Genomic DNA, 19,880 nt, shown 5'->3' with positions numbered 1-19,880 from the left:
GTGGTGCTGCTGGCCAGAGGAGCCCGTGGGGTGTGTGCTCCCCAGCAGTGAAATGTGAGCTCAGGGAGCTGGGCTTCTCAGATTCCTGCACCATCTAACCCTGCTGGGCTGTTAACATAACCCTCAACTCAAACCAGCCCTTGTAACTCCCCCAGCCCTTCCAGGGCTTGGTGCAGAAAACAACAGCTGCTTTGGATTCTTCTGTAGCACTGAGCATGTGAACCCCTGGGCTGAAATCCCTCTGGAAAAAGACATGGGGATTTCATTTAATAGGGAAGAGAGTACACCAGGTCTGGGTGAACTTGGAATATTCAGTTTTTCATATTCTCTAAAAACTCAACAGATGTCTGCCAGCAAAGTTTAAATAGGTACATAACACTGAAATATTTAACAGGTGGCAAAAAAGATGATCCTTTGGGTTAAGGGTCTTGCTTCATCAGGAATGAAAAATTATGTTTTACCACTGCAAATTTGGGGGGTTTTCTTCATTGGCTGCAGGAAATCAAGCTTTTCACCATGTCCTGATTTTCCTTGTAGTGTTCAGTAGTCATTGTAAGTGATTTCATTTTGATTTCTTTTGTTATAAACTGAAAAACAGGTTTAAACAAAAATAGGTGGCTGTTTTATTTTCAGTATCATGAAGTGATTAATGTTGGTTTACTCCAGAATTTGTAAGCTTGACACTTACTTTTGTGTGAATAGAATAGGATCTGATGTCCACAAATTGCAGTGCTGGGCAACCAAATGAAATGTAAAGGATGGAGAGCTGTTGTGATGCTTGGAACTTTGCTGATGAGAATTGGAGTGCTGTGGAGAGGGAAATGATTCACCCAGGGGAGGACAATGGAGCAGTGGGAGGCTGGGCATTCATTTGGATCATCTTAGTCCTGGACTAACAGCCTGACATTTAAATTGCATTCTGTTCCTTATCCTTTCCTTGCATGTCTCAGTCTTGCTGTGATGTTCCTGCACAGACAGCCTCTCTCACCTGATTTATTTGTGCTCTGACAGGATCACTTTTGAAGGAATAAATCCAGACCACTTTTCTATGCTGTACTGCCCTTTGTCCTCACAGGTGCCAAAGGTTCCCATTGCCCAGATAAGCTAAAATGCACAAGGGAAGAAGCAACCAATTTTTTAATCTTGACATTCTACTTTTTATTCTTTACATCTGCCTGCAAAATAAATTCTTTTTTCTGGTTGTCAGAACTGAGGTTTTGGCCTGTGGCTTAAATCAGTGCTGGGCTGCACTCACAGCTGAGACTCATCCCAGGGCTTTTCTCTGTTACATCTTGGAAAATTCTACCCTCCAGCCTTGTGATAGAGAGAGTAAAGAATGTTTGGCAAGGAGCTCAGTGCAAGACCAAGGTCTGAGTCATGACAGTGTCACAGTTGGGTGGATAAGCCACCCTCTCCTGGGAAGCCTCTGACAAAAGAGGGTTTTTAAAACCATTCTCCTTGTGCTGCTCAAGGGAGAGTTGCTCTTCATGGTTGGCAGTGGCTTAGGATGAGTGGCCACTCATCCATGATCTATTTCCTGTATTCTGCTGGCAATCCCAGCTATAATTCCTGGGCTGAAAGGAGATTTTCTCTCTTGTGGGGTTAAAGTCTGTGGCCATCTTTTTAGAAATAGAAGCAAAGTCTGTCTTCAGGATGGTAATATCCTGAACAAGGCATTATAGTACAGGTGGCTGCTGAAATAGGTGAAAAGGAAAAGATAGTTCATGCCTTAGCCTTAGAAGCAGTTGATTTATTGTGATTAATTCCAATTACTGTGAGTGGGGAGAGATTCAGAACTGCAGAGCACTTCAGATTTAAAGTAAATTTTTGATTAAAGTTTCATAGACTGTAGAAATGTAATTGCCTAGGAGAAGGAGGGAATCCCTCCATATATTATAAACTAAACAATGTGGTCTTGAATATACTGAAGTACAAGATAATAGCAATTAGAACAGGAAAACTTCTGTGAAGGAAATACTGAGTTGCAAGCCTGATGTTTTTCTCCTCCATACCCCAAGACTAAAACCTGTCTTTTTTAACAAAATGTTCCTCCTGTGTTTGGTGCATCGCTGTGCTGTGGACAGATGTGTCAACCCAGTGCCGCTGTTGCTTTTAGAGCTTTTCTGTTTTCTATCCTTTCACTTCTCTGATGAAAGTTGGAGTCTGTCAGTCTGCTAGTCTTGTAACAGCAGCAGAATAATTTGAAGAAATATAAAATTATGGATAATGATGAAAGTAAGGAGCCTGTGGAAAACTTGGCAAGGCAGCTGTCAGGTTCCATGAAAATAATCTTACATTTTAATGGAATGCAAGTTAAAGGACGTGATAGAAACATTTCTTTGTTCTCTTGCTCATGACCAGCAGAACCAAATGGAATGATTCTGAATCACACTAGAGTGGGTGTTTGCTCTGTAGCTTTTCCAGCAGTTCATCCTTGAGACATTTCCAGGAGGTATTTCAGAGAGTCACCTCTGGGAATGGCAGTGACTCTTTGCCAAGGATCATGGCCCTCTGAGCTCAGCCTTCCAGCAGGTTCATTCCCCCACTGCCCTTTCACCTGCTCTGTCCTGGATCTGTCCTGGAGCTTCACTGAAGTGAGCCTTTGGCAATTGCTTTGCTTTGTATTGTTTTTGGCAGAGGAGCAGGGTGATGCAGTGATGCCATCCATCTGTCTCCTCATCCAGCCTCCCCATCAATCCCTAGAGCTTTTAAGCACACACTTGCATTCCCGTCAGATTTGACAGAGCAGCAGAGTCTTTACATCCAGTTCTGTAGCTGTCAGCAAAACTGGCAGCAGCAGCAGGGAGAGGCTGGGCTGGGAGGGAGCCTCCAGGTGGGCTCCGTGGGCACTTCCAGCTCGGAGCAGAGCCCAGGCTTTGCTCTGCCTCGGCTGCTGCTCAGGCTGAGCTGGTGGAGGGTGCCAGGGGAGTAGTGCTGAGATCTGCAGATCTGTCAGCAGTCACACTTTGCTGTCTTTGCATGCTAAGTGTGTCTTGTGAAGTCCTTTCTTGCCCGTGCTAGACATTCCCTGGCTGTAGGGGCTCCAGACTCCTGCACACTAAGTGAGGCTTTATTTTGGTAAAGAGACCTCCCCACAAGCTATTCAAACACCACAGGGTGTTCCATTGCTTCCTCCTGATCACAAGAGCTGCATCTTTTTACTTGCAGCTGTCTTTTTTCCTCTTCCCTATTTAGCCATATTTGAAGTAATTAGTGGGCACACTGCTGCATGTATGAATTTTTAGGGGATTTTGTGCAACTCTGATTTTTTTCATTTTCATTGCTGCTGGCTTTCACTCCCAACATTGGAGCAAGATATGCTGTTAAAATTGCTGAAGAAGTAATTGAATTAGGTCAGGGCTTTGAAGTACTGCTTCTTCATTGTGAATTATTAATTCTCAAGGCATACAGAAAGAGTGACATTACAAAATTCATTGTGAAATTGTGTACTTTGTCACACTAGCTGCTCTGCTTCCATGCATTCTGCTCTGCTTTTCATAACATCTCCTTGGATTACCTCTTACCATTTTTAGTTGTTTTCAGTTCATCTTCAGACTGGATTTCTCATATTCAACTCCTCCACACGATTTTAGAATTACTGTGATATGAAGTTTGAGAGGTCACAGTCTTTCCTAGTGAGAAATTACAGTGAAAAAAGGGAAGTTCCTGAGAGTTTCTGGTGAGATCCAAGGCTGTGTTAGAAAACAGTTTGGGGTGATACAACTACTTCTATACCCATAGAAACTGTGAAAAAATACTGGTTGAAAACCAGGAACTTCTCATGCTCTTGATTTCAGGTCTGGGTCCAAGAATGTAGGATGCAAATTAAAGTTTTCATTTTCATCCCGTTCGGTGTCAGACTTTGTCAGAAACTCTTGTTGAGGGCTCTTAGCTCAGGGAAGGGTAGAGAGCAGAAGGGTTGTTCGTGCTGGTCATGCCAGGGACATCAAGAGGGCTGGCTCTCACTGTGTTTGCTTCAAGCTGGCTTTGCCAGGACCTCATTTTTTATGTTGTTTGCACTGTAGCATATTTGAGTCAATGCTGTTGCTTAAATTAGCACGGTCTCATCCTTGCTGTGCTTGTTTCCTCTAGGCTGGGATCTCTCTCTCTCCTTGGTCTAGCATGAGGTTTTCCACTTTAACCCCATCCCTTGGTTTAAATTGATAGCCCTGCACCAGCCCTCGACATCCTGAAATCTCTCTTCCTATTTCTAAATATTTGTGAGAATGCTGCTTTTTATTTATAACAGTAGAAAACTGCAGTGATGAAAGTGTGATGGTGCTTTTAACCTTCTTCAGGTGAAATAAGAAACTCAGATTTATTCCTGGCTGCTGAATCGAGTATCTATTCCCAGATTTCTTCTAGAGGGGTTACAAAACACTGAAGAATTCTTTTAATTAAATGCACCCACAAGGTGTATCTGAAGAACTGAAGTAGATCTTTACCTTTGGCTAACCTCAGCCTTCCAAGCTTTTACCACACTGGAAAAGAATGTAGTCCCAAAAGGCTTTCAAGCTTGATGTGGTTTTTTTGGAAGCTGCTTAACTTTTGTTGTGGGGTTTTTTATTACTCTCTGATTACAGCTTAATGGCTTATTAAGAACAACAGTCCCATCCCAGTCCAAAAACATCTTTTCATAACAATTCTCCCTGTGAGTCATTGCATTTATTTATCTCCATATTTATTGCAGTAAATCCTTCACTTCCTTTGCTCCCCCAGCCACCCTGTTTGGTGTTTGTTGTTCCCACTGAAACCGTGGCAGCCATGGTAGAATACATCTTTGTTTTTTCTGCAGCACTTCTGCATTTACAGAGCTGCACTGGGGTTTTTCTTGGATTGCCTCCCTATTTTATGTTCTGTGTCCTTGTTACAGCCTTTGAAAGCTTTTCCCAGCGTGCACAAAGTGCATTAAATGGCATGTGCAAATGAGCAACAGCACAGCTGCTAATTGTGCTAACAGATGTAAATAGGAAAAACATTCCTTTTCTAATGCTGCAAGTATTTATAGCAACCATTCCCCATCTTCCATAACACTTTGATTATGGATGGAGCCTCTCTCAGGTTCAGCAAAGTTGATTAAGCTTTTGCAGATGGTTTGATTTGCTGAGGTAATGTGGAAGAAATGCAGATGTTTTAAAGCTTTTGTTTTAGATGCTTCAGGCAACGAAGTGGCTTAAAAGGAAAGCTTCTGCTTTGCATCCTTTAGAAACATCCATGGATTTTGGAAGGGAACATATGGCAGGGCTGTTCACAGGGGCTCTGAGCTCTTGGAGCTGCATTCCCCACGTTCCCCACCTGCCCTGTCAGGTTAGTTTGAACAATCTGCCTGGAGTAGAGCATGACTTGCAGAACCCTCTGGCCACAGCCAGGCAGCTCCCATTTCCTCTGTGCTTGTGATTCAGCCAGCAAGATCCTGCATCCCCAGGACAGAGCCTCTCTTGGGAATGAGTGGCATCCTCATGGGTGGAAGTGTGTTTGCAGCTCAGAGGAGGTTGACCTCAGAGTAATTGGGATAATTCAGGTAATTTTTCTGCAGGGCTTCTGTGTAACCTTTTGGCAAGGTGATCCCTGCCTGGGCCAGCCTTGGAGGAGCGGAGCAGACTCCTGACCTCAGGCACTGAGGCACCCAGCAGTCTCTTCTCCCTGGGTTAATTCCCTTTTTCTCTGTTTTCAGCAGCCCAGGTGAAATCTTAAATGGCAGTAAGAGACCTGTGGCAGTCTGGGCAAATCCCAAGGATTCTCCAGGCCTCCATCTCCACCCAGCCCCATGGGGGTTTTGGACTCACACTGCATTTGATCCAGGGCACAATTGTCTTTGGGAAGCTGCTTTGCTGTCTTCATCTGGCTCATTCTCTTGCCTTTGCACAAACAGGATTTATGTGTATTTATCTAATCCATAGCCTGTTCCCCTTTTAGGAACTTCAGAGAGTCCTTCTCTCCCTTTATCTTTCTCCAGGGACAGGCAGCAGAAAATGTGTGGAAGCATGAGGGAAATGGTTCCTGCTTAAGATGTGAAATCTCAAACAAATGTGCAAATGTGTTCAGTGTGTCAATGAATTGCTGTGTCTCTGCAAGGTATCTGCAGCTTCTGTCTGTCCTGGCAGGCAGGTCAGTGCTTCCCACACAATTCTGTAACCTGCCTCTGTGTGCAGATAATTTAAAAAAAAAAAAAAGTCTAAACCTTAGTGTTTCTCTTCTTCCTCATAGTGCTGCTCTTTCCCAAATAGCTGCAGTGCTGTGTTCTGGCTTTGGTCTTTTTTTTTTTTTTTTTTTCCTGCAGTAAAAATTTCACCTTTTTTCTCCCCCCTTAGTTCTTGGCTACTAAGAAATCTGCTAAAGCATTTCCTCATCATTTTGCAGAATGACAATTGCTTGGTGTCTAGGAGAATTTTAAAATCTGAAGTTGGGATCACAGGCATGGAAATGGATGTGGCTTTGACTGCACCTGCCAAGCAGAGAGCTTAGATACCTTTGTGTAGGTTTTTCACCCCCCACTCCTCTCTTTCTTCAGAGAACTAAAATTTAATTACAGAGCTTGGAAAACGCTTCACATCATGTAGAGAGTGAGCTAAATAAAACAATGAGAGGGAAATGAGAGCAAGGCAGGAACAAGAATTGTAAAAAAAAACCACCTCATACTTGAGATTTCTGTACTACTCAAAGGTTTCATTCAGCTCCTTAAATGGGAGGGGATGTGTGGGGGTTGATGGGTGTGAATTCTTATTTTCTGCAAGGAGGAAAAGAAAGAAAAGGTGGCTTTCAGTATAATTCATAGGGCTAATGGGTGGATCTACCTGGTTATTAAATCCTAAAGCCTTGGCTGAGCTGAGTAATGAATGCCATTTTACTGCTGCTCAGAAGCCCCCTTTGCTCATCACTGCAGAAGCACAAGTCAGGTCCTAGCAGAGGTTGTTTGGAATTTAACCTTGGTGATAAATGTTGGGTTGAGATAGTGTTCTGTTCAAGTAGAGCTGCTTTAAAAAAAAGAATTACTGCTATTATGATTACTAGCACAGAAGAAGGAAGGGCAGGAGCAATTGATCTGTGATCTTTTTCTGGCTCCACTGGAATTTTACAGGATTGTGGATCTAAAGGATGTGAAGGCAGATCTGAAAGTTCATCTCAGTGTCTGCTGGTTGTAGTCACAGTGAGGAGACAGATGTGTTAAAATGCACATTTTCCTACAGGGACTGGCCAAACACTGCAGGGTGTGAAGTGCCAGTGGTGGGTATGTTAAGGGTAATAAATGAGCTAAATCTGCTTTGGGTTGTTTTTTTTTTTTTTAAATACATATTTTTAAATTTTATTTTTGGGTAATCCTTATACATAATTTGTTTTTAAATAAATCAAGAAGATTCCCGAGGGAAAGTTTCCATCAGAACTTTTCCAGACTTCTCTGGTAGCTGTCACTGAAATATTGTGTTTGCTTTGGATAACTGAGCAAATTACAAATTAAAAGCTTAATAAAAGACAAGCAGTTAATAAGCATAACTTGGTGCAGTATAAACAGTTGGAAAAATGAAGTCTCCTCTCCCAGAGCTGCAAAATCAGGTCAAATGTCAGTTTTTGAAACAGTGCCTGGTTCTTGAGTGTGTGTTTCTACGTGCTGTTTGAAAGGGTTGAATGGAATTCTCTTCTGGGGTTGAGGCTCTACAGATCCTCTCCAAGTGCTCTTAAATACAACCACAGAACCCCAGACTGGTTTGGGTTGGAAGGGACCCTAAAGCCCATCCCACCCCACCCCACCCCTGCCATGGGCAGGGACACCTTCCACTATCCCAGGCTGCTCCAAGCCCTGTCCAACCTGGCCTGGAGCACTTCCAGGGGCAGCCACAGCTTCTCTGGGCACCCTGTGCCAGGGCCTTACCACCCTCATATGGAAGAATTTCTTCTAATACTCAATTTAAACCTCTTTTTTGTCAGTTTGAAGCCATTCTTTCCTTTCCTTCCCTGTCACTCCAGGCCCTTGTACACAGCCTCTCTGATCACTTTCCCAGTGTGGATTTACAGCCGATGTAATTTGTAGTAATTTGACCACATCTGTGGCCAATCTGTGGAGGTTTGGCTCTTGCTGCATCTCTCTTCAAAACAACAAAGCCAAAAGCCCCATAAATTTTGACCAACCTTAAGAAATCCCCTGAGTTCTTGTGTCCAGTTTGGCTTTGGAGCTGTTTTAGCCTGAAGACAGCATCAGAAACAGATGCCTGGAGTCCATGAAGTGGACTAAGTGGACTAAAATGACTTGGAGAGTTCTGAATGGTGCTGTCTTTTCAGATATTTGAAGGCTCTCCTTCCATTGTTGCAGGATGCCATTTTTGGAAAATTCATCTTCCATCTTTGGCACTCAGGCTCCTTGCACTGTGAGGGGCTGGTGGTGCCAGGGCTTCCTTCTTGCAGCTCTGCTTCTCTTCTGTGCAGGAAGTTTTCACTGAAAGGAAACCATCTCCTTATCCCTTTAAAATAATTGTCCCCTGCCCTGTTTATTTTATGTGTGTTTATTCCTGTAAAGGTTATTTATTAAACCTCTTAGTACAAACAAAACATCTTTGTTTAAATACAAAGGGCACTTTCTGTGAGACATGTTATGTCCTTGAGGGGATGTTAGGAATCCTTCTTTCCCTTCTTATTTCTAGCAGCATTTTGCCTCTTTTTAATGCAGGGTACATCCTGCTCTGCTGATTTTTTTTTTGCTTCTGATTATTCAGTGTTGCACATAAGCAGCTGTGCCCAGAGAGAAGTGCCCCCCGTGAATCAGGAGGTGCTGAGCCATATGGCAGGTGAGGATGGAATATTGCAGCTCTGGGCTGAGCCCCTGCTGTTCACACACAGTGAGCACCCTGTGAATGCACCCTGCCAACACCATCAGCTCCTTCAGCCCGGGCTGCTGAGTGACAGTGTGTCTTTCTAGAGCCTTCTGCCTTCCTTACTGAGCTCTTGCTTCTCTTCAGGCTCTGCTGAGAGCCCATTTTCCTGTTTAATAACTCATGAAGGGACAGAGGGAAAAGCCAAGGGTGCTCTGAGCTGTCTGCACTGCCCTGCTCTTGGATATTGTACAGCTGTGTGTGTGTCCAGTGGAGTTTCCCAGCCCTGTGCTCAGTTCCTTGTAGTGATCCATCTTTTGGAGAAACACAGGAGTGGGAAACTCTTGGATTATGCCCTTTCTGACCCAGAGATGGGGCAACTGAGGGGCATTTTAAAAACTTTTATTCCATTTTCAGTCTCATGAGAAGGGTGAGACCATACAGATGTTATAATTCACGTTATCACAATCAGAAGCTATTTTTTGATTACAACACATTGTAAGTGTTTCTTGGCCTGTCAGTTTTTGCCACACCACGCTGTAAATGCCTTAAAGCCAATCATCAAAAATTACCCCTTGTGGGTCCCACTACAATGCATCTTTCACAATTCTATTTCTCCAAAGTATCCAGTCTTACTTGCAAGGCCACCCTTTGAAACTTGTTTCTAGTTCCATTTCTCTTAGTAGAATATTTCTCTTAATAGACATTGTCTGTCCTATTCCATGGAATTTCTAAGTCAGCATTTCTTATCTCAGAGTTTACATACAGAGTGTGAGCCTTCTGTCAGGCTTTGAGAATTCTCTACAGATCCATTTCCCACAGGAAACAATGTGCAAGAAACCCTCAGTGAATTCAGTTTCCACCACAGCAAACATAACCTGCATCTCTGGTTGAAATTGCCTGGGTTTGGGAATTTTATTGCAGCTGAAGATGGCATTAGCTTTTAAAATACAGCATTTTTTAACACAGCATACAGTTGGATGAGTGTGGAAATGGGAGTGCTTGCAGCAGAGTGAGAAAGTCACTGCACACACTGTTGCCATTGGTAGGTGCCGTGTTGGACCAAAACAGCTTCTCTTTCAGCCCAGAAGAGCAGGCAGCCTGTTCCTAAGGAGGAGTGGGATTTCTGCAGCCCTGTTTGTAATGGGACATTTCTGCCTTAAACTGCATTTTAAACTCCACTGAGATTCTGAGCACTTTGCACTTTTATGGATATCTGTGATGCACCTGATCAGCTGAAAATGGAAATCACAGAGTTTCTCGTGGATCATAGGTTTTCTTTGATCCTTTTGGATTTTAACCATGGGATAACCTTTATCCTTTTACTGATGGAAAAACTCAGCAGCAGAAAACCAAATCATCACAAGGGGAACTGATCTTAAGTGTTTGAAGTGTGGTGTGGGAGCCAGGGAAATACTGGTGTGTTTCAAGCTTGACTCAGGCAAAAAGGTCACATTAGTGCCCCTTCCTGGTGTGCTGAGATGTCCAGCTGTCTGTGCCAAAACACTTGGGATGTGTTTGAAAGGCATCATGTTATGTATTGGCAAACCTGGAGCTGACAAGTGACATTGTTTGAAGCAGGACTGTGCCTTGCTGTGATCCCACAGGTCGTGGCAATGGGATTTTGTGCCCTTCAGTAAAGCAGAGCCTTGGCACAGGATTTCAGTGCTTCCACAGCCTCTGCTCCCCAGGCAGCTCCAGTGTACAGGACAGTGTTCAAAACCTCCTCATCTACTGCATGCATTGTTTTTTTAGTTGTTTTCTTTTTTAACAGATGTGAGTACATACATTTCCCAGATTTTCCTGCTTTATATTCCAGCAGCAGACAAAAATGGGAGCAGGAAATCCAGCAGAATGCACTCTGGAGCATAGGCCCCTCGGTGTGTTTGTGTGAACATATTTAATACCAGCCTGTGAGAATAGCGTGCCAGGAATGTGGTGTCTGCCTGGCATCCTGATCACACCATGTCAGAATTTCTCTTTCTCAGCATCTCTGTGCTTTATAAGCACAAACCACCACAGCTCTGTGGTTTTCCCTGGGTACAGAGGTTATGGAATAGCAGGCAGTCTTGTGTGCACGTAACTTGGTAGCTGGTGATGGCAGGGAGACTTCTCCCAGTTCATTCCCCAGTGGAGATTGCTGTGGAGCACTTGTAAGGATTCAGGGCTCTTGGGGACAGCTGTGGGCAGCTTCACCCTGCCAGTGCCACATTGCCCTGTGAGCCCATCCCTGCTGTGCCTGGGTAACAGTGCTGTGCTTCCCTGCAGGAGGACTTTCGGAATAAAGTGGAAGATTACATTAAGCGCTACGCGAGATGATGAAGGGAAATGGATGGCAGGACCACGGCTCCAGAGCTGTCCTGAGCCTCAACAGCAGCCAAAGCAGCCTGGGTTGTACCAGTCCTGTGTCCATGTTGTACTGAAGAAGAAAACTAACTTCATAACCTGTCCATGTTCAAAGGAGAGTTCAGCAAGAAATTGTTGTCTGTTGGTTGAAAAAGTTGTCTGCTTCCTTTTACAAATGTTTACTCTTCTGAACTGTACTGTATATCCTGTTGATGAGATATGCTTGAGAAGTTAAAAGAAGTCACTATTGAAATTGTAATTACACTTTTTTTTTTTAACTCTTGCCTGATGTGGAGGGGGGGGAAGGAAAAAAAGGAAAAAAGCAAACCCAAACAACCCAAGCAGAAAAGGTGGTGTGTTTTTGGAACACTTCGAGTTGGCAATAAATGGTCTCCTGTGAACCAAATCACAAAACTGTTGCCTTTGATGAGCAGAAAAAACAATATGAGCTTTTTCTGAGAGTCACTCAGCTGAGGCATAGAGCTTGCCAGAGTGGAAATGCAAAATGAGATTCTGCTTCTGGTATTGAAGTTCTCGATGCTGTTTTATGTAAGTACGTTTTTGTCACAGTTTGGAATTTTTACATTGTTAATTTCAGGCCCTCTTTGGGCTACAGGTTTATTGGCTTTTTGTTTCTATTCATTGTGTGAAGTAGTTAAAAGAAATACAGGCTAACATGTAACTTAAGTACTTTTAGTATTAGTAAAATTATATATATAGATATATATTATATAATCTATTTCTGTGAAAAAATTAATGGAAGGGAGATTTTTTAAAAAAGAAATCTGCCTTTGGCTTTCCAGTCTGATGTGGGGAGGGAGCATCAGATGCTCTTTGATCTGATGAAGGTAAATTTAGGCACTGTCACCTGGAGAGCACCTAACTGTGTTCTCAGGATTCCTGCACTGAAAGGGAATGACACAGCTGGAGCCACAACACATTCCCCCCACTCGTGCATACTTTGGCTTGTTTTGGGAGGATGTGATGCTGCAGGTGCCTTTTCTGCAAGGAGCTGCATGGCACAGAGAGCCTGCAGAGGAGAGGCTTCAGTCAGAGCTCCCTGGGCATCCTCCAGGATTGGGATCACACAGAGGAGCTGATGGAGCCCAGCTGAGCTTTTACAAACTGGGAAATAAATATTTGTGTGATTTCATGCAGAGCAAGTGTGTGTGTGACACTTGGGCATTGACTGTTGGAGTTTTATTCCCCCTTCCTTCTCCCCTGCTGTTCCTCTGCTGTAGATGCTGGAGGAAATGAAAACAATCTCCCTCAAGAGCACAGCAGAGCTGGGGTGCAAATGTAAGCATGAAACTTTTGTGTTGAGTTTTCCCTGTGCCTTTTCCTTTGCAGCTTCACCAGCTCCTGTAGCTGTTGCTGGAGGCCTGGGAAAGCCGGGAGTGAAATGCAGGGGTTGGCATGCAGGAGGAGAGCTTCACCTGCAGACAACATTCACAGGGAAACATGGACCAGCCCAGTATTTTAAGCAGGCACCTGCAGTGGGAGATCTTTGCTGCCAGAACAGCTATGTCAGCAAAGGTAGGGGGTAAAACACTCACAGAAAGAGCAAGGTTGGGAATACATCTGGATTTTGCTTATGGCATTAGAAGGATTCTCTTATTCTTGAGTCAAAAACTCAACCAGGTTGCTGTAACAAAAGTAGTTCTTGCTGTAGTGGCACCCTGGTGCTGTTAACACGTTCCATCCTTCAGAAGGAAGGGTCACAGTCCCCCTTTTTTGGGCTGTCCCCATGGATGACTCCCCACTCAGGCTGGGATCCTGCTGCTGCTGTGCCCAGGGCAGAGCAGAGCCAGGGAAAGCTGATCTGATACCAGCAGCTCCGTGAGCACAGAGCTGCAGCCATCAAAGCCATCCCTGCCTCCCAGAACAATCCTGCCTCACCCCTTCCTGTATTGTTGCTTGCCTGGAGGAGATGAGCAGAATAATAAAGTTTGGATACTGTTCAATACTGTACAAGAGGGTCTGAGCATTGGTTTGTGCTCATCCAGGACAGGGGGAGGGGGGGATCCTAGATCTCATCACCTCACAGTCCAGGAAAATAAACTGATTTTTTCCTGAAGGTGAGGAGATTGGGAAGGGGAGGGGGGTTATGTATTGGCATAAATATATATTTGTTTATATGTATTTTTATGTGTATTTGTATAGGTGTAACTAACCTATGCCTCTGCCAGAATCATAGACTGGTTTGGGTTAGAGGGGGTCCGGGCTGGGTGGGCCAGGCACAGGGCTGGGTATCCCAGTAGGTTTTGGGGTTTTTTTGGGAAATGTGAGTCAGGAGTAAACAGCAGCTGGGTGTCCCTCGGGAACCCCTTCCTGAGCCAGCAGGGCACTGAAGGGGTCTGGAGTGCACCAGAGCTGTCAGGGCAGGGTTGGGGTTCCCCAGCCCATCCTGGTGCTGCCCAGGCTCCCTGCTCTGAGCTGAGCCCGGTCCTGAAGCCCCGGGCTGCCCACCCACACCCAGGGACCCTCCCAGTGCTCAGGGGGTGGGGGCAGCACAGAATGAGGGCACTGAGGGGGAGGCTTCACCTCAGCCTTCACAGAGACGGGCACCTGGTTTATTCGTGTATTTATTTATTTAGTTAGGTGGGTAAAGCACCTTATTCCCGTTCCTTGTTAGTAGCCCCAGGGCACCAGCGGTCCCACCCGGTCTCACCGCCGACTTCCCCGCGTTGTCCCCCACCTCCCAGGCAAAACCCAGTGCTTGTGCGGGGGGCTGGGGGAGAAATGCCTTCCCACGTGTGGGGGGATCCCAGAACAGGACAGAGAGGAAGCCGGGGATGTTCAGGCCCACCCAGACCCGCTGGTCTCACGTGTGTTGATGCCGCGCTGGCACCGCGGGGCTGGCAGGATTTCAACTCTCCACACCTCCTGGGGTTTGTTTCCCTTTACCCCACACCCCCTGGGGTTTGTTTCCCTTTACCCCACACCCCCTGGGTTTTTTTCCCTTTACAATTCTCCTGCTCGGCACACGAAGCCGGGGAAGCGGCTGGGAGAGGCGGAGCGGAGCGCGGCCGGTGCGGGCTGAGCCCCGCGGAGTCCCCGCTGCCCGGGCAGCCCGCTCCGCCCAATAACCATGGCTAAAATTACATTTATTTGGAAACCAGCGGAGGAGGAGCGCTGGCGATGCTGTCCCTGCCTCGGGGGCTCGGTACCCTCCGTGCAGCTCCTCTGGCAGGCTCTTCCCAAACCCCAGGCTCGCCGCAGGGGAGTCCCGCCCGTCCCTCCCCTGCCCTGCGCCGCCCCTACACGATGCCCTCGCTGCGTTTGCTCCTCCACACCACGAGCGCCGTCATCAGCAGGGTGACAAGGACAGGCAGCACGATGAAGGGACACAGCACGCCGTTCGGGGGGTCGTGCAGCGCCCGGCCCGACGGGGAGCAGTTCCTGAAGTATTGCTTGTGCACGGCCACGAAGAACTCGTCCACCAGCCGGTTGGGCCAGTAGCAGTCGAGCTTCTCGGCGATCAGCGCCGTGCAGTTGGTGAGCTCCCCGTAGGTGCTGCAAAACACAGGGACACCGGCTGGCACCGCGGTGGCACCCTGGTGGCACCGGCACCAGCGCCCGGCCACGGCCATGCCACCTTCCCCCCGTGCAGTATGAAGTACTGCATCCATTATATATTGCATGTATAAAATACAAAATATATACTACGTAATTTATAATGAATAGAATAGAATAGAATAGAATATCATATATATAATATACATCACATATATATTATATATATTTTTTATATATCGCACATAATATATCCCTCCCCGTACAATATATTCTGTGACAGAAGTGTGTACCTGAGATTGCACTACACATGTGAGTTCTTAAATTTTTTTCACTATTTTTTGAGTTTCCAGCTGGATATACCTAGCCCCATAAAATATATATAATGGATTTTTGAAAATGTATGTAACATATAAAAATATATGGGGTTTTGAGTTCACAGCTAGAGAGGTAAAAAGGTAACAGGATATTTTAAATTCCCACATTTGATGGCAACTTTTAAGTGCTCACAGCCAAAAGCTGTTTTCATTTATGGAATGACGTGGTGGTGGTGGTGGTGGTTCAATTCACAGAAGGAAATGAAAACAGAAATAGTATTTACAGGAATACCAAGAAGCAAGTTTGGAGGTTTTTTGTTTGGTTTGTGTTAAATTTTGCAGAATTTCCTGGCTGAACTGGCGCTATTAAAAATACAGGCTAGACCCACATTTTAAGCAGACCTTCAGGAAACCCATCCCAACCTGGCCTTCGGAGCAGCATCCTCCAGCTTGTGTGAGCTCAGTCCAAAGGGGGACAGAAATAAGTACACTGAATCTACTTTAAAATCTCCTTTAATTTGCCTAAAACTGGGGAGACAGCACAGAAACCCGTTGGGCAGGCCCACCCCTCTAAAACCAGCAAGTCCATTTTTCCTTTTCTTTTTTTTTTTTAATACCTGGAAAAGCAGGAGCAGCCCTGGGCCAGAGCCACTGTCCCTGTGCCAGGCCATGCAGCCATGCTCTGGAATGACAGCTAAACCCTCCCTGCTTTAAAAATGACAGCTGAACCCTTCCTGCTTTAAAACTGGCCACGCATAAAAACACAGATACAATTTCCCCCCCATCCCAATTAGTCACATCTAATCCTAGAGAAGCAAAGCAAAGCAAACCCCAGCTCTCCAATTAAAAACCTGCCTGGGGGAAAGAAATATTTTGGAAGCAGCTTCCCAGCCCCTCTGCACAGCCCCAGCACAGCTCCTCAGCTGGGGCTTGGGGTTTTGGGGCAGGCTGTGCCCACACAGCCAGAGATTTAATTAATAGGGCCTGCAGCTGCTAAAAGCAGCTTCTGCTCAGCATCCCAATGTGCAAAATTACCATTTCCTGTTCATCAGCATCCTTAGGAGATCTCAGGAGCTGCAGCATCTTCAGGAACCAGAGGGAAAGTGTTAACAGGCGAAGAAAAGCTATTTTTAAAGCTCAAGGGCCATAGTGCAGCTGGCTTAGTCTTTCCCTGGCTCCAACTGCACTTCCACAGGGATAAATCACTGCTCCCATCACTGCGTGTGAAGACATGCAAGGAACCAAAGCCCAGCAGTGCCAGCCAATGAAAGGATAAACTGGCACTGCCCTTTCCAGGGAGGCAGCAGCGGATTGCAGCAGGTGAGGATGGAGCTGAGGGAGGGGCTGGGCAGCCACAGCCCCAGGAGCAGCCTGGGGGCACAAGGAGGAGGCAGGGGGCTGTGATTGGGGGGAGGGCCCTGCACCTTAATGCGGGGCTTAGCACACCCTAAGTGTCTTGTCCCTTCTATTTCTGCTGTTGGCATTAAAGCCCCCTGCTCCAGCTGGCATCTTCAGCAGGAGCAGGGTGGCACCACTGGCACTGACCCCACACACCCCTGAGGCCAGTGGGGAGTGAGTGGGAAGATCCCAGAGGGAAAAGAAACTCTTGAGGAACAGGTCCCAGTGCAGACGTGACACTGAGGGCTGCTGAGCTCTTGGCCAGGGGAGAGCAAGGCTGCTGTCTCCAGGAGCTGATTTCTCACCAGAGCACACCTGACCACAGCACTTCAGCACAAAGCTGAGCTCCCAGCTGTGCCAAGTGCTCTCATTTCTTCCACTGCATCTCACAGACCCCCAAACGGCCCCGTGAGACTCCAGCATCTCCTGTCCATCCCAGATGCACCAGTCACAGGGCACTGGGGACCTTCTCCTGCCACAGCAGGACACCAACAGGACCCACAGCCAGGGTTAACCACAGATCCAGGCTGCTCACGCTGCGCTGTCAGACAGGATCAGGATCCCTCTGGAGAGCAGCAGTGTTGCTGCCTGGGCCAGAGTGTGCTCTTCCCTGCCACAGCCCTGGTGGACGTGTCCCACTGCCTCTCCAAAGCAGCATCTGCTGCTCTCTCCTCATGAGCAGGGCCACGTTCCTGTGACAGCACCAGGCCAGCCTGGTCCCACTGGGAGTTCAGCCTGGGCTGGTGGTGAGATGCCTCATGGAGGGGGGGTTGTTTTCCTGCTCAGCTCTGCCCTGCTGTTGTCACCCTCCAGCCCAGCCCCAGAACGCCGTGTTCCCCCACACCCACCACGCTCAGCAGGGCAGAGCTGAGCCAAGCCCTGGAGGCTGCAAGGATGATCCTCAGGCACGGAGTTAAAACTCCCTGGAGAGAGGATGCTCTGCTAAGGGGGGTAAAGCAGCTTGAACTTCACCCTGTTTGTGCAAGTTCCCACGGACGGATGGAGAAGGGGGGTCACGATTTGCCCACATGGGTAACATCAATCTCTACACAACAATTATTTTGCTCATTTTAACAACTTTGCTTCCAACTGGATTCAATAAACAGGGCAATATAAATAACTACCTATGCTATATAGGAAATAATTGGATGCAGCCACACCCAGACCCCACCCCAGGACATCGAGGAAGCCAGGGGTTCCTTTCTGCATCTCCTGACTCAACAGGACAGCCTCCCTAATAAACTTTGTTCCAAGCTTCCATTCTGCCTGTAGCAAGCCTGGAGTCAGCTTTTGGCTTTCAGGCAAGCCCACAGCTCATCTGCAAGCCTCCATCTCCCCCACGAAAATATTAAGCAGCCACTCTAGGATAGCTCTGGGAGGAGGGCAGGTTTTCCCAAACAATCTCACCACTGCCAGGAGACAGACACCTGGCCCTGAAAATCTTGGCTGTGCTTGGGAGTATTCTTTCCCTACCTAATGTGAACTGCAGTTACAACTGTTGTCCCTGTCTCCATGGAAATGGTTTGGCTTTAAAGGATGCTGTGGCTGGACTGCGTGGGGATGAAGGGCTGCAGGCAGGATGGGCATGGGAAGCAGTCAAAGAATGATTTAGGATCTGATGGCATCTGAATGCTTATACTGCTATAAATCCTAAGGAATTCCTCTGGGGTTTTTTATCACTGCAGCCAAGACTGGAATTGGCTGTGGCATTTATTCCTTGACAGCACTTGGATGTGGATGGTGTTGCACTTGGACTGGGGTTCACAGGATTGACAGCTTTGGGTTTTCTTCACCGTGAGTATCCCGGTATTTCCTATCCTCCCTCAATTCCTTGCTTCAGAGGGTAAAAGAGAAAACACCACAAGGTTTCACTTTTGCTTTGCAAATTAAAAGAAAACATTGATTTCCTCCTCTGCAAGGCTGCAGGGTGGGCCTGGAGCCAGGCTAAAGGGGGATCCAGAAGGGACCTGGCAAGCTGAAGATACATAAGTAGATAGTAAGAAAATGTATCAATCTGTTTTTGTAAATAATGGATAAATAACCTGAAGACAGAGTGTGTGTGTGCTGACAGCTGGGAGAGCAGCTCCATCCCTGGCTGCAGCTGTCACAGCAGCACCATGACTGCCCTGGTGAGCTCCTTCCCGCAGCACCAGGGGAAAGCATTCCATGGAGATTTTCAGGAATGCCACAGCGTGGATATATTTGGGATGAAGATGCCTGGCTGGGCTGGAGTGACACCCACAGCTGTGGCAGCACTCAGCACCCTGAGCATCCCCCTGTGCACAAACCCTCCTGCAAATCCATTCCCTGGCCTCGGCACCGCAGCCAAAACCCCGCGGGACAAATATCCCCAAGTCATCAGTGCTTGCTGACGCACTGGGGGTGCGCAGTGGCAGCCCCAGCCCTCCCCATCCCTGAAATAGCTGCCTCCAGGGAGACCACAGCTAATCCCCCTGGCCCAGCCAGCACGCCCATGGAGCTGGAGCTGGAGTCAAAATAGCCAAGCTGCTCTTTGGGATAATTCACTGGGCACAGCTGAGCTCCTGGCCAAAGCAGCTCGGCCACCAAAGATCCTGAGATGCAGCTCCAGCCTGGCCTTTGAGTCCCAGGGCAGCCAAAGTGGGCAACAGCTCACACAAGCTCCCTCAGTCCATGAGAAGAACTTGAATATCAAAATCCACCCTTTTTCCCTAAATAAGCAACGGTCAGAAAGCCAGCAGAGCTCAAGGGGGCTGGACAAACTTTCCCAGAGAGCTGGTGCTTGTCCACATGGCCCAGCCCAACCTCACCCAACACTCCTGCTCCAGAGAGAGCCCGTGGCTGCATCAGAACAGGAGCAGTGGTGCAAGAGCTCAGCTGATGCCTCTGAGGGTGAGAGGGGAGCAGGGTAAGGAGAAACCCCCTAGGTAAGATTACACAAAGCAGTTTATGTGTTAAACTTTTTATCTTATAGGGAGAAAACTTCTTTACTTTCTTTGTTTTATCAATTTCTTCTTCTGTTAACTCAGTCATTTAACCTACACACCAACTACCAAACCCATCCACAGAGCAGCATCTGCTGCCTACAAACAGGAGCAGTGACCCACGATGACAGACAATTCATTGGTCCAGATTGAAACACGGGGTCAGAAACTAGAGGATATATACAAAAATCACAGAAATTAGAAGGTATTGATTAGGAATAGGCACATAAATTATGGACACTGCTTAGTATCTGCTGCATCCTTGATCTCCTGAGAAAGGAAAGTACTATGTGCAAAACAGCAGGAAAGAATGCAAGGATGCTTGGTAAGGGGAAGGATTTTTATTTTTTCTCAAAGATAGCATACAGTATGCAAGGACACTGAGATAGGGAGGCTCCTTGGGCCCCGAAATGAATCTGGACTCCTGGCTTGGACAGTGGCCAAAAGATCAGTAAGCATGTGCAAGGCAACAGGGTCAGAATGCCAACCCTGAGGAAGACAACTTTACTTCATCCCCCAGGATCCCAAGACGACCACCA

At 46.8% G+C, this 19,880-nt stretch overlaps 2 protein-coding genes across 2 annotated transcripts in view; one reads left to right on the top strand and one right to left on the bottom strand.

The window, feature by feature from the left end:
• Nucleotides 1-11,561, top strand: part of UBE2F (ubiquitin conjugating enzyme E2 F (putative)) — a 55,543-nt gene extending 43,982 nt beyond the window's left edge. Inside the window, exon 10 of the mRNA XM_041460200.1 lies at nt 11,070-11,561. Coding sequence (XP_041316134.1) covers nt 11,070-11,120 — 51 coding nt within the window. The 3' untranslated portion in view covers nt 11,121-11,561. The remainder of the gene's footprint in view (nt 1-11,069) is intronic.
• Nucleotides 11,562-13,719: 2,158 nt separating this feature from the next.
• The window catches only part of LOC121349615, a 29,993-nt gene continuing 23,832 nt past the window's right edge, over nt 13,720-19,880 (bottom strand). Inside the window, exon 15 of the mRNA XM_041460221.1 lies at nt 13,720-14,663. Coding sequence (XP_041316155.1) covers nt 14,408-14,663 — 256 coding nt within the window. The 3' untranslated portion in view covers nt 13,720-14,407. The remainder of the gene's footprint in view (nt 14,664-19,880) is intronic.

The sequence above is a fragment of the Pyrgilauda ruficollis genome, unplaced genomic scaffold (genome assembly GCF_017590135.1).
Source record: "Pyrgilauda ruficollis isolate IOZ18807 unplaced genomic scaffold, ASM1759013v1 scaffold140, whole genome shotgun sequence".
Taxonomy (NCBI): domain Eukaryota; kingdom Metazoa; phylum Chordata; class Aves; order Passeriformes; family Passeridae; genus Pyrgilauda; species Pyrgilauda ruficollis.
The sequence above is the reverse complement of the archived record's forward strand: the minus strand, read 5'-3'. Positions and strand labels throughout refer to the sequence as shown.